Genomic DNA, 13927 nt, shown 5'->3' with positions numbered 1-13927 from the left:
ATGTTCATTGCTATATACCATTATTTTACCAGTTCCCTTTTGGACATTTAGGTTGGAACACATTCTTTAATAACAGAAATTGCTGGTTTAAAGTCTGGTATTACATGATTTCTTCTCATTCTTCTAAAGAGATCTTTATTTCATTATCATCAACCACTACTACGTGGGCTCTGTGGAGGCATAAGAAAGGTTTCTCGCCTCTCAGGGATCCTTAATATCAGTTGAGAACACAGGATGAATACATAAAGAGATAAATACAACATAGTACAAGCTAGATACTAAATAAATAATACAGGCAAGCTAGAGTTATAAGGAGGAAGTGATTGAGAAGTCAAATAGTCATCAGTGACATAAAATGGAAGATCTAGATCTTCCAAGAAAGGCATTTTAGTTTATCCTGCAAACTATGGAATTATTTTGAAAACTACAGTTTGATACAGGCCAACTCTATGATGACAGTCGGCCTAACAATGTTGCAGGATAATGGAGTACACCATATGCTACAGTGTTTGAAAGAAGCAATTTTTATTAATTAGGGAGATATCCAACTGCTTTGGAAAATAATTTGGCAAAACCAAGTAAAGCTGAAGACGAACATATCCCAAGACACAGCAAATCTACACTCTTAGAGAAATATCTCATATATACATAAGGAGATACATAAAAAATGCTTAAAGCAACAGTGTTTATAATAGCAAAAAAACTGGAAACAAAGTGTTCCACAGTACAAGAAAAGATAAATTATGGTATATTTATTTTAAGGGAATACCAGGCAATGGTGAAAATGAGTGAACTAGTTATACATTTTAGCATGGATGAATCACACAATGCTGAGTGAGAAAAGCAAGTTAGGAAACATGGTATGACACCATTTAAAGTTTTTAAGTGGCCAAAAACAATTCTACTATCGTTTAGAAATAGATACACATGTGGCAAACACATAAAAAAATGCATGGGAATGACAATCATTACTTTTAGGAGAGTAGTTATTAACCTCTAAGGGAAGGGGGGAATGGACAGGAAGAGGCAGCCAAGTGCCTTCTGCCATATTAGCATGGTTTATGTCAAAAGCCAGATGATGGAGATACAAGTGGTTATTTTACTACTCTTTAGTACCTTTTTCTAAGTCTTAAATATTTCAGAATTATTTTTTAAAAGGATATCAGAAAAACTAGATATGACCTTAGTTCAGGATGATATTGTAACTGTTGGGACTTAAAAAATTCTTTATTTTAAAGTTTAGAGGTAGAGGTTTAGGGTACTCACCCAATAAACTCTAGTAATAAAGACATGTCAAGTTCAGGTGGAATACGAAACACTGATTCTAAGACTTTCTTAGATCTTCCTTTGCTCGAAGGGACTGGCTGTGGAACAGCTATTTAATAGCCAAACAAAAAAGTTGAGTTAGAATATAAATATCATAAACTGAGATCTCTGGAAAATAATTACAGAAATTTAACTCTGTTGACTATTTAAAATATCACAAAGCACTCACTCTCCCTTTTTTAAATAACATCAGTTAATCTGTCAAAGCCAGGGAAATTAGTGACAAGCCTGGGGAGCACTCCACAGTGGAAGGCAGACATGTATGGCTGGTTTATCAGGGCCACAGAGAGAGCTCAGCGTAACAGCAACAATAGCTGTAGATAGCCCTTAATAAGCACTACTATGTGCCAGGGCTCAGGGCTCATGCTTAGCACTTTACATGCACCATCTCATTTAGCCCTTATTAAAATTGCATGACATAGGTACTAATGCTTTTTTTTAAAAATTTTATTGGAATATAGTTGATTTACAATTTTGTGTACTTTAACTGTAAAGAAAATGAGATTACAGTTTAATGAGATTAGGCAATTTGCCTAAAGTCACCCACATAGTAAGTGGAAGAATGAAGATTTAAACCCAAATCTAACTTCCATACTGTGACATTACCATCATCATAAAAACTAATATTTGAGCAGTTACTATGTTCCAGGCACTGTTTTAAGTGCTTTGTATTACTCAATGTATCCTTACAACAATTTTATAAAGTGTTATGATTATCCCTGCTTTCTAGAAGAGGAAACTGAGACATTGAAGTAATTTGCCAAAGTCATACACCTAGTAAGGTGGCAGATCTAGGATCACACTCAATATAGCTCCAGAGCCTGTACTCTTTAATCCTTATAAATAATTAAATTGGATTACAGTAAATCATTATCTTCAAAATCTTTCTCTCTCTTTGATCATAAAATAACCAGCTATCACCAAAAAGAACCTCAAAGGGAGTAAATTTTATTAAGTTAGTATTCTTTAATCTATAAATACATTATGGTATACACCCAAACTTACCAGGTTTAGGTACTTCTAGACCTCTTTCTTTATAGAAATCATGCATTTGCTTTTTTTCTCCTAAAAAATGATAAAACACAGACTAAATTACACTTAAAATGTAACTAGCAGAGTCAGAAGAGATTCTGGGATTCACAACTATGTAATAAAATAAACTTACTTTCCTCTAGATTGATCACTAATTTGTACACTATGTCTTGTAACTGTCGGTCCAACCTAATAAAAGGAAAGGATGGAGAATACCTCAGAATTCAGAAAAATGCATTTGGTACAGAGTGAATGATGCTCTTTGTAAGTAACTGTTTTCTCTTAGGGGTGACTATCTCCTTTCTCAGAGCTGAGTTACTTTTAGGAAGCACTCATGGTTCTCATCTGAGAGAACCTCAAGTAATTGTATGCGGTCATAATTACAAGTAATTATAGACTCCTTAACTATTTGCTAAATTGTTCCATGTGAACTGGTCTTATTCCCTTAATAAGAATGTGAGCTTGAGGGCAGAGACTGTATTTTGAAATTCTGTGTATCATCTGCAAAACACTCTTCTATGAAGGTAGTAAAAACATAATAGTATTTGCTAAACAAATGAAAGCAGGTCACCTTTAGTGTTTTTCTTTCCTTAGGAAACTGAGCATGCACTGAAAATTTAATAAGCCACAATGACCTATGACAGACACGCTTTTCTAAAGAGGCCAGTTATTTCAGGTATTAGTTTTAAAAATAGAATTCTAGATACACAGAAAAGGATAAGCCTAAACTAGCCTCATCAACTTGACTGATGAAATTAAAATCTTCAAGAAAAGACATCTGTGCCTTTTTTTTTTTTAAAGTTCCCAGCGGATATCACAGTGCCTGGTACACAGTAAGTGCTCTATATGTATTTCTATGTATTTCTTTAAAGAATATGTATTTCTCTTTCTCGTCATTTTGAGATAGGCCAAGAATTTATTACCAACTACACAATTTCAAGCTTTCAGGAAAAGTATACCTAAAATATAAATTTTACTTATATATTCTTCTTACCTTATGTTGTAAAGAGGTTGTGTCTGATGTACTACTATGTTGCATTTTGGACACCTGTTGCTATAGTAAAAGTGTCTTACAATGCAGCTTTTACAAACTGTTGAAAAAAAATGTTGAAATTAGGATACTTTCAAGACATTTCAAAAATTGAACATATTATTTGGAAATATGATGAACTATATGCTTACATGTATGAAGACATTCTGTAATGGTAGTTGCATCTATTAAGTAACCTTTGCAAATGGAACACAAGATGTATGGGGTCAGCTCAGAGAGATTTATCAGGCGCTGCAAATGCAATGGAAATAGTTTTAAAATACAAGTCCTTGCCTTTTCAAATTCTTAAGCGATAATCCCCAAATTTTATTATCAACAACGTGTAGCTTACTTTGCAACATGGAAACATGTCACAGTACCTCCAACCCTTCAAACACTCTCATCAAAGTTACAATAACACAATATAAACCAATGTTCCGAAAAGATCTCATTCTTTTGGAGATACTGTATATTGCCAGATGAGGGGCATCTTACTATATGAATTATCACGAAATGGACAAACTTTCCAGATACTGGTGTTTAATATTAATTCTGACTGGCTAGGTATATTGTCTAACTTTATGAAGTATGCGCTGCCCCATTAAAAAAAAAAAAAAAATCTCCCAATTAGAGACTGACTAGGTGGGGAAGGGTTTCCCATCCTCTCAACACCCTGTAGAAATGTACTGTTTCCCCGGCCCACTGTAAGCTCCTGGAGGGCAGCAGGCCGGTACCCTTGGCGCCTACATCCCTGGCACGCAGTAGCTTCGATAATGAGTGAGTCGGACCCAGAGAGCTTAAGGGAGGGCAGGAACGTTACAATATGAGTCGGCAGGGAACCGGGCCGGGACAGAAGGCCGGTCCGCGCCACAAGCAGGCAGCGCAAGGAGAGGTGAGGGTCCGTACAAGTGCCAAAGGCTTCAGCGGCGAGCAGGGAACCCGGCCCTAACTGAGAAGGCCCGGCGTGGTCAAACAGGGGCTATCAATACCTCCTCCTCGTCCTCGGAGTCCGGCCGGCCCCCCTCCAGCCTCAGCGAGAAGTGGCTCATCTCTTCCTCCTCTTCCTCCTCTTCTTCCTCCTCCAGGTCCTCATCCTCTTCCAACTCCTCGTCCTCGTCCTCGAAGCGGCCCCTCAAGCGGCCCAGGCTGCGCTCCGGCTCCAGCTCAGGGGGCCGGGAGCCCGAGCAGCCGGGAGCCCCCGCCTCGGGCAGTGGCGGCTGGCCCTCCTCACCCGCTGCGGGCGCCGGGGTAAGGGCAGGCGGGGAGACGGGAGGCGGGGGCGGCATGGCCGCGGCTCCCTCGGCCTTGGCAGCGCTCGCGGTGCCTGCCGTTATCACAGGGACCCCCTCCATGCCGGGGGTAAAGACCAGGCGAGGCGAGACCGAGACCAGGTGGCTGGATAGCGCGGGAGTTCCGCCCGCCTGCCTGAGTTGACAGTGCGCAGGCGTGGAAGGCCTGCAAGGCTCGCTGGGAAATGTGGTTCACCACCCCGCACCTAAGCCGGGGCGTAGGCGGAGCCGGTCAGGTATATGGGGTGGGGCTTGCAGGCCGCATCTTAGAGGAACCTCACCCATTTTTTTACTTTGAAAGGCTGTCGCTCTCTGCACTGCCTTCTGAAAACGACGGAATTGGTACCTTTTAGACAACAATATTCTGTTTGCACTGACTGATGCACAGAGCACTGAAATAGGTGCTATAACTATGTTGCATTACGAATAATAATGATTTCAATTTGAGTACCAATTATGCGTTTCTTCCATGCAAGATTATTTCCGTTAGGAAGTATGAAGTTTCTATTTTGAAATATGTAAGTTTATTTATTTGGAGGAATTAACGCTTGTATTGCCACAGGGTGGAAATTTAATCACAATTTGAAGGCCATCTATAATTCCTCATCACATAAAGGAAAGCCAATTATATTTAATTCAACAAACACTTATTAAGAGTCTGCTGTAGGGACTTCCCTGGTGGCACAGTGGTTAAGAATCCGCCTGCCAATGCAGGGGACACGGGTTCCAGCCCTGGTCCGGGAAGATCCCACATGCCGCAGAGCAACTAAGCCCATGCACCACAACTACTGAGCCTGCGCTCTAGAGCCCGAGAGCCACAACTCCTGAGCCCACGTGCCACAACTACTGAAGCTCGCGCGCCTAGAGCCCGTGCTCTGCAACAAGAGAAGCCACCGCAATGAGAAGCCCCTGCACCGCCACGAAGAGTAGCCCCCGCTCGCCGCAACTAAAGCCCACGAGCAGCAACGAAGACCCAATGCAGTCAAAAATAAAATAAATTAAAAAAAAAGAGTCTGCTGTAGCAGGAACTGAACCTACACATGCACCCCAAACCCCCAATTTTATTAGGAGAGAGATTTGGAGTTGATATACTGTATTCTTGGTAAGATAGTGCCAACTAATGTCGTGAAGTTTGGAAGCCAGATTCAGGGAGGAGACAAATGCTACTTAATTAAATAGTGCTGGGGGGAAGTCACATTTGTGAGAGAATGTGTTGTCACTGAGTAAAATTAATGATAATTTGGGAATGGTGTACATACTTCTTAGGAAACTGGATATCAAGATATCAAGTCACTATGCTCATTTGGGGAAAACTGAACCAGATTTGGTGCTGAAACCATACAACTCAGATTGGGACTCGAACCTATGGACTGGGTCTCTAACCCAGACAAAACCCAGGTTGGGACTTGAACTCACAGTCTTTTAATTGAGATCACACACCTGGTCTCAGGGCTTAATGAAGCTCAGGTTCTTTATGTCTCATCGCAGAAAGAATTCAGTGAGAGACAAAGTGATAGGTAAGAAGTAGATTTATTTAGAAAGAAACACACTCTGCAGAGTGTGGGCCATCTCAGAAGGCAAAAGGCCTCAAAATATGGGGTGGTTAGTTTTTATGGGCTGGGTAATTTCATAGGCTGAGTGGGAGGATTATTCCAACTATTTTGGAGAAGGGGTGGAGATTTCCAGGAATTGGGCCACTGCCCACTTTTTGGCCTTTTATGGTCAGCCTCAGAACTGTCATGGCACCTGTGGGTGTGTCATTTAGCATGCTAATGTATTACAATGAGCATATAATGAGACTCAAGGCCTACTGGAAGTCTAATGGACGTAGTTGGTTCTAACCAGTTTTTGTCACATCTTCAAGGGCTATGTCATTCTTTTAGAGGTTGTGCCCTGCCCCCTTCCCTCCTGTTTCAGTTCCCACCCATTGCTCTTGGACTAGGCCTCACCTCTCCCTCTGAAGTTCCCAAAGTCCGGTCAGGCCTGAGATACTGAAGTTTGCAAAATCCAAGAAGAAATGGAAGGAAGGAAGGAAATGTCTCCTCCTATATGGAGAAGTGTAGATCCTCAAGGGAGGGGGATGGGAACTGGGCGAGGATATTGAAAGAGGATGATTGAAGAGACTAAAAGAGACAGACCTAGACACCTGAGATGCTCTCTTTCAAAGGCCTAAAACTGCAAGAGGCGCCACATAATTACATTAAAGTCATAGCTTTAACCTTGATCAATATTGTAAGAGCTATCTGACAAAAGAATTGCTTGTATTGTGCATTTCAATGATATAATTTTGAATTAGTATGATATGAAAATGTTAACAACATTAATAAAGTTTTATTTTATGTAAAGAATATGAAATATTGAAACCCTAAAATTTTTAAAAATGCAATCAAGAATTGCAGTGTTTTCAAAGCTAGTAAGCTTAGTGAATTATGAACTTGCATTACTACCACAGGGGGGTGTCAGTTTAGTTGGTAAACTGAAATATCTGCAGCCTTTGTCAGTCCTATGGTGTGATGACTAGTTTTATGTGTCAACTTGGCTAGGCTATAGTATAGTTATTCAATCAAACACTTATCTACGTGTTGCTATGAAGATATTTTGTACATGTGATTAACATTACAATCAGTTCACTTTAAGTAAAAGATACTATCCTTTATAATTTGAATAGACCTCGTCCAAGCAGTTAAAGAGCCTTAGAAGCAAAACCGAGGTTCCCCTGAGGAAGAAATGCTTCCTCTTTACTGCAGCATCAGCTCCTGCACAGGAGTTTCCATTCTGTTGGCCTGCCCCACAAATTTCAGACCTGCTTAGCAAGGCCTCACAATCGTGTAAGGCAATTCCTGGCAATAAATCTCTTAATAAACATTGGGTGGGCCAAAAAGTGCCTTCAATTTTTAAGTAAAAATAAAAGACATTTTTCATTTTCACCAAGAACTTTATTGAACTACGTAGTCACCCTTTTTTCCACTACCTTCTGCCATTTTTCAGGCAACTTCATTATTCCATCTTCCCAAAACTTCTTACCTTTTTGAGCAAAGAACTGTTCCAGGTGCCTTTTACAGTCTTCCAGGGAATTGAAATTTTTTCCATTAAGAGAATTTTGTAACGACCAAAATAAACGGAAATCTGAAGGTCTGGTGAATACAGCAGATGAATCAGAACTTCCCAGCCAAGTTTTTGTTTTTATTTTTTTTCAAATTTATTTTATTTATTTATTTTTGGCTGCGTTGGGTCTTTGTTGTTGTGCGCCGACTGGGCTTTCTCTAGTTGCGGCGAGCGGGGGCTACTCTTCGTGCGGTGCGCGGGCTTCTCATTGTGGTGGCTTCTCTTGTTGCAGAGCACGGGATCTAGGCGCACGGGCTTCAGTAGTTGTGGCACACAAGCTCAGTAGTTCTGGCTCGCAGACTCTAGAGTGCAGGCTCAGTAGTTGTGGTGCACGGGCGGGCTTAGTTGCTCTGCGACATGTGGGATCTTCCCGGACCAGGGCTCGAATCCGTGTCCTCTGCATTGGCAGGCGGATTCTCAACCACTGCACCACCAGGGAAGCCCCAAACCACTTTTGACACGTTCAGTCAGTCACAGCACCTTCTCCACATACTGCACAATTCTTTTTTTGTGTTTCAGTGGTGTTTTTACCTTTCTTGAAATAATAATGCTTAATATGCTGAAAATTTTGCTTTTTTTCTTCCATCTTCGATATTAAAATGGCTACACAGGGATTTCCCTGGTTGCGCAGTGGTTAAGAATACGCCTGCCGCAGTGGTTGAGAATCTGCCTGCCAATGCAGGGGACACGGGTTCGAGCCCTGGTCTGGGAGGATCCCACATGCCGCAGAGCAGCTGGGCCCGTGAGCCACAACTACTGAGCCTGCGCGTCTGGAGCCTGTGCTCCACAACAAGAGAGGCCGCGATAGTGAGAGGCCCGCACACCGCAATGAAGAGTGGCCCCGCTTGCCACAACTAGAGAAAGCCCTTGCACAGAAACGAAGACCCAACACAGCCATAAAAATAAATAAATAAATAAATAAATAAATAAATAAATAAATAAATAAATAAATAAAAGAATACGCCTGCCAATGCAGAGGACATGGATTCGAGCCCTGGTCAGGGAAGATCCCACATGTTGCGGAGCAACTAAGCCCGTGTACCACAACTAATGAAGCCTGTGTGCCTAGATTCCGTGCTCTGCAACAAGAGAAGCCACGGCAATGAGAAGCACGTGCGCTGCAATGAAAAGTAGCTCCCGCTCGCCGCAACTAGAGAAAGCCCGCGCACAGCAACGAAGACCCAACACAGCCAAAACTAAATTAAAAAAATAATAAATTAATTAAAAAACAAAAAAAACTAAGAATTACCTTATAGGGAATTCCCTGGCCGTTCAGTGGTTAGGATTCCACGCTTCCACTGCAGGGGGCACAGGTTCAATCCCTGGTTGGGGAACTAAGATCCCGCAGGCATGCCAAAAAATAAAGTTACCGTATAACCTAGCAATTCCACTCCTAGATATATACTCAAGAGAAATGAAAATATATGTCCCCACAACACCTCTTACATGAATGTTCATAGCAGCATAATTTACAGTAGCAAAAAACATTCCTATATCCATCAAGATAATGGATAAATAAAATGTTGCATATCCGTTCAGTGGGATATTATTTAGCCACAAAATGAAATAAAGTACTGATACATGCTTCAGCACGGATGAACTTTTAAAACGTTATGCTAAGTAAAAGGAGTCAGTCATAAAGGACCACATATTGTATGGCTTTGTTTATATGAAATGTCCAGAAGAGGCAAATCTATAGAGACAGAAAATAGAGTAGTGATTGCCTATGGCTGACGTGATGGGGGTAAATGGGGTGTGTATGTTTAATGAGTACAGGGTTTCTTCTGGGGGTGATGAAAAGCATGAAAATTTTATGTGATGATGGCTCCAAAAAAACATTGGATTGTACACTATAAATGTTTGAATTGTATGGTATGTGAATTATACTCAATAAAGATAGTTAAAAGTGAGAGTAAAACGGCAAATATGAAAATAGTACATTATGATTACATTAAACTTTTTCTTCAAAATTATGTTCAAAGACTTTGAAGACAAAAAAGAGGTCATAAAAATTGTGTAATAGAAATAATTCCCGAATTTAAAAAGAGTCTTCACATAAGATGACACTGGACCAAAGAAACAGAGACTAAATAAGACTAAGCACAGTTTTTCTAACATGCTTTCGTGAACCCACAGATATATGTCTGGTACACATCATCATGTGTTAAGGAATGTTAGATAGCCCCTTCCTGTTCTTAAAAAATAAATAAAATAGTTAAAGGGGGTTTTGTGTGTGTGTGTGCTAATGAAATGTCTCCAACTGATAGTTCTGAGATCCAAATATTTTAAAGTGTATAAGGAAGAGTCTCATCATTTGGGGTGGGTGTGTGGATACATTGGTAGACACAATGTTGGTTTAACTTAATTTAGATGCTCTGCAAGATACTTAGATACTCTGCAAGATAAAGCAACCCATGGCTTCTTGGTTGAGACTACTATCAGAAGGGCCCACTGAGGAAAGAAAAGGAGCCAGTTTGTGGCAAACCACTGCCAGATAGTTAAGTAAAGCAACAATCTCCTTAAGATCACTTTGGGTCCACATAGGTAGAGAACACTTTAACCAACAGCTGAAAGTGAATACTTTTGCATATCCTGCATAAGTCATCCAAGCAGCAGTTTCTCAGGTTTGGGAGTTTGTTTTCACTTCATTTCCCCCTTGTAAGAACATATGCTGTTGTTCCACTGGAAAATATTGGAATTCTGAAGAAAAACCTCTACCAGGTGGGAGTCAGAAAAGACTTGAAGAGCTGATAGCCTCCTTTCAGACATGGCTTTGGCCAAATCCTATAAATGCTTGTAAATGGCAGAAGAGCTTGCACTTTGGAGCATAGTGGTCCATGCCCTGCAGGATATTCAGGCAGGAGGGGACAAAGCATCAGTCAGCCACACACCCCAGTAAGGACGGGCTCCCACAGAAGAGCCAGGTCAGGGCTCCAGCGTTGTAGGAGAAGTGGGTCACGCTTATCTCACTCCATGAAGAACAGTGTATCTGGACAGAGAGAGAGACAGTTTGATGCAAGTACCGAGTCTGCAGGGCAGCAACATTGGCTTTGGATATAGGCACCTGCTGGGCATAGTAAACAGGGCATGCTCTTTCATAAGTCAGGGCCTGTCACAGACCCAGGCACAGGAGCTGGAGAAGTGTGGAAATGGTCACTCCTTTATAAGATAAAAAAGTGCTAGTCATTTAAATTCCCTCATGATGGGCGAGATCACCCCTTGTCTTTATTATGAAGGGCTATGTTGGCATGGATGAAGATCAGTGGCTGCCTGATGTCTGCTGCCTGTTCCACAAGTCACACCATGTCCTATTAATAGACCAAGCAACACAATCTACAATAAACACAAGTTATTGAAAACTTGAGAGTATTTACTAGAGGAGGCAGCAATAGCACCTGGAAAGACTTTGAGGAAGCCAAATAGTGGACCTGAGAGCACTAAATAGGAAACCAATACCCTAGAACAGAGATGGGCAAATTTTTTTTCTAGAAAGGTCCATATGTAGTAAATATGTTTGGCTTTGTGGGCCACACAGTCTCTGTTGCAACCCCTCGACTCTGCTACTGTAGCACAGAAGCAGCCATAGATAATACATAAACAAAGAATTCCGTGTGCCAATAAAACTTGATTTATAAAAACAGGCAGGTTTGGGAATTCCCTGGTAGTCCACTGGTTAGGACTCCATGCCCTCACCCCGGGGGTGTGGGTTCAATCCCTGATCAGGGAACTAAGGTCCCACAAGCCGCGTGGCACGGCCAAAAAAAAAAAAAAGGCACGTTTGCTGACTCCTGCTGTAGAACAACTAACATCCTAGAATTAGGTGTGGACTCCCACACCAGCTGATAGGCTAACCTACGGAGAGAGAAGATATAATAGGAGTAAACCGTATGAAAACGGAGGTTGGGGGAAGTGCTGCCTAGGTAAAGTGGGTAGCAGATGAATGGGAGATGAGATTGGAGAGAGAGGCTTCAGATTAGGCAGGAGCCTGGGGACTACGGGAAAGAATTTGTATATTATTATAACTGGGGTGAGAAGGCACTGAAGGGTTATAGGCATGTAAAATTTTAAATAAAATTACATTTCAAAAAATCACTCTAGCTACTGGGTGAAAAAGAGGGGATGTGGTAGGCTGAAACAAGGCCCCCGGGAGGATATCCACATTGAATCCCTGGAACCTGTGAATGTTACCTTATTTGGAAAAAGGATCTTTGCAGATGCAATTGAAATCTTGAGATGAGGGCTTCCCTGGTGGCTCAGTGGTTGAGAATCTGCCTGCCAATGCAGGGGACACGGGTTCGAGCCCTGGTCTGGGAGGATCCCACGTGCCGTGGAGCAACTAGGCCCGTGAGCCACAATTACTGAGCCTGCGCATCTGGAGCCTGTGCTCCGCAACAAGAGAGGCCGTGATAGCGAGAGGCCCGCGCACCGCAATGAAGAGTGGCCCCCGCTTGCCGCAACTAGAGAAAGCCCTCGCACAGAAACGAAGACCCAGCACAGCCATAAATAAATAAATAAAAATAAATAAATAATTAAAAAAAAAATCTTGAGATGAGGATCTAACCCTGGGTTATCCAGGTTGGCCCTAAATACAATGACACGTGTTCTCATAAGGAAAGGCAGAGGGAGATTTGAGACAGACAGAAGAGGAAAAGAAACAGACACACAGAGAAGGTGATGTGAAGACAGAGGTAGAGATTGGAGTAGTGTGGTCACACGTCAAGGAACACCAAGGAATGCCAGCAAATACCAGAAGCTAGACAAATCAGGTTTCAATTCACACCCCCCACCACACACACAGAACTTCCAGAGGGAACGCAGCCTTGAAAACACCTTGATTTCAGATTTCTGGCATCCAGAACCGTGAGAGAATAAATTTCTGTTGCTTAAAGCCACCAAGTTTGAGATAATTTGGGTTTTATTGGCCATGCTGCACAGCTTGTGGGATCTTAGTTCTCTGACCAGGGATCAAACATGGGGCCACGGCAGTGAGAGAGCCAGGTTCTAACCACTGGACCACCAGGGAATTCCCCTGTGATAATTTGTTATAGCAGCCTCAGGAAACTAATACAGAGAGTAAGAAAAGAAGTAAAGAGATCCTTTAGGAGCCTCCTGCAATAACCCAGATGACAGTTGCTAATTAATGGTCTGGTCTAGGATGATGGCAGTGAAGAGGGAAATATGTTGCCAAAATAGAGATTTATTTCAAACTAGGACTTGGAGAAGATTGGATATGGGTTAATGAGTACTGGCTTGAGAAACCTGGATGATGGCAATGCCAATTACTGAGACAGGGAGGGAGCAAGTGTGGAGTTCAGTTTTGGATACAATGGGTTTAAAATGCTGGATAATCATCAAGAGGAAATATAGAACAAAGTATTAGAGATACAGGAGAGAGGTATGGGCTAGAGATAAAAATTGGATAGTCCTTGGTATTTAAATCCCATGGAAATCAGTGAGATAACGTAAGGGGAAAAACACAGAGAGCAAACAGGGTCCTGGATCTAGCCCTGAAGAACATCAATGTTTAAAAGCCAGATAGATCCAGCAATTACACTTGGGGGTATATACCCAAAATAACTGAAAGTAGGATCTCGAAGAGACTTTTGTACACCCATATTCATAGCAGCATTATTCACCAAAACCAAAAGGTGGGAGCAACCTAAGTGTCCTTTGATGGATGATGGATAAAGAAAATGTAGTGTATATATATATATATATATATATATATATATATATATATATATATATATATATATATATATATACAATGGAGCATTATGCAGCCTCAAAAAGGAATGAATGCTTTTTAAACATTGCTTCAATATGCTTCAGGCTACAACACGGATAAACCCTGAGAACATTATGCTAAGTGAAATAGCTAGATGCAAAAGGACAAATATTATATGATTCCACTAATATGAGGTATCTAGAGTAGTCAAATTCCTAGACACAGGAAGTAGAAGGGTGGCTTCCAGGGGCTGGGGAGGAGGGACTAATGGGGAACTATCATTTAATTGTTACGGAGTTTCATTTTGGGAAGATGAAAAAAGTCATGGAGATGGTTGCGCAACAATGTGAATGAACTAAATGCCACTGTACTGTACACTTAAAAATAGTTAAAATGGTAGATTTCATGTTATGCATA

At 41.4% G+C, this 13927-nt stretch overlaps 1 protein-coding gene across 1 annotated transcript in view; it reads right to left on the bottom strand.

Annotated features, from left to right (window-relative positions):
- PCGF6 (polycomb group ring finger 6) overlaps positions 1-13492 on the bottom strand; it is a 37248-nt gene extending 23756 nt beyond the window's left edge. The window contains exons 1-6 of the mRNA XM_082425343.1: positions 4378-13492; positions 3541-3640; positions 3353-3449; positions 2492-2547; positions 2332-2391; positions 1267-1375 (exon numbers count right to left, since the gene is read on the bottom strand). Of these exons, the coding sequence (XP_082281469.1) occupies positions 1267-1375; positions 2332-2391; positions 2492-2547; positions 3353-3449; positions 3541-3640; positions 4378-4740 (785 nt within the window). The 5' untranslated portion in view covers positions 4741-13492. The remainder of the gene's footprint in view (positions 1-1266; positions 1376-2331; positions 2392-2491; positions 2548-3352; positions 3450-3540; positions 3641-4377) is intronic.
- Between the last annotated feature and the right edge of the window lie 435 nt (positions 13493-13927).

The sequence above is a fragment of the Balaenoptera physalus genome (genome assembly GCF_965194825.1).
Source record: "Balaenoptera physalus genome assembly, chromosome: 14".
Taxonomy (NCBI): Eukaryota; Metazoa; Chordata; class Mammalia; order Artiodactyla; family Balaenopteridae; genus Balaenoptera; species Balaenoptera physalus.
Note: the sequence above shows the minus strand (reverse complement) of the source record. Positions and strands in the feature narration are given on the sequence as shown.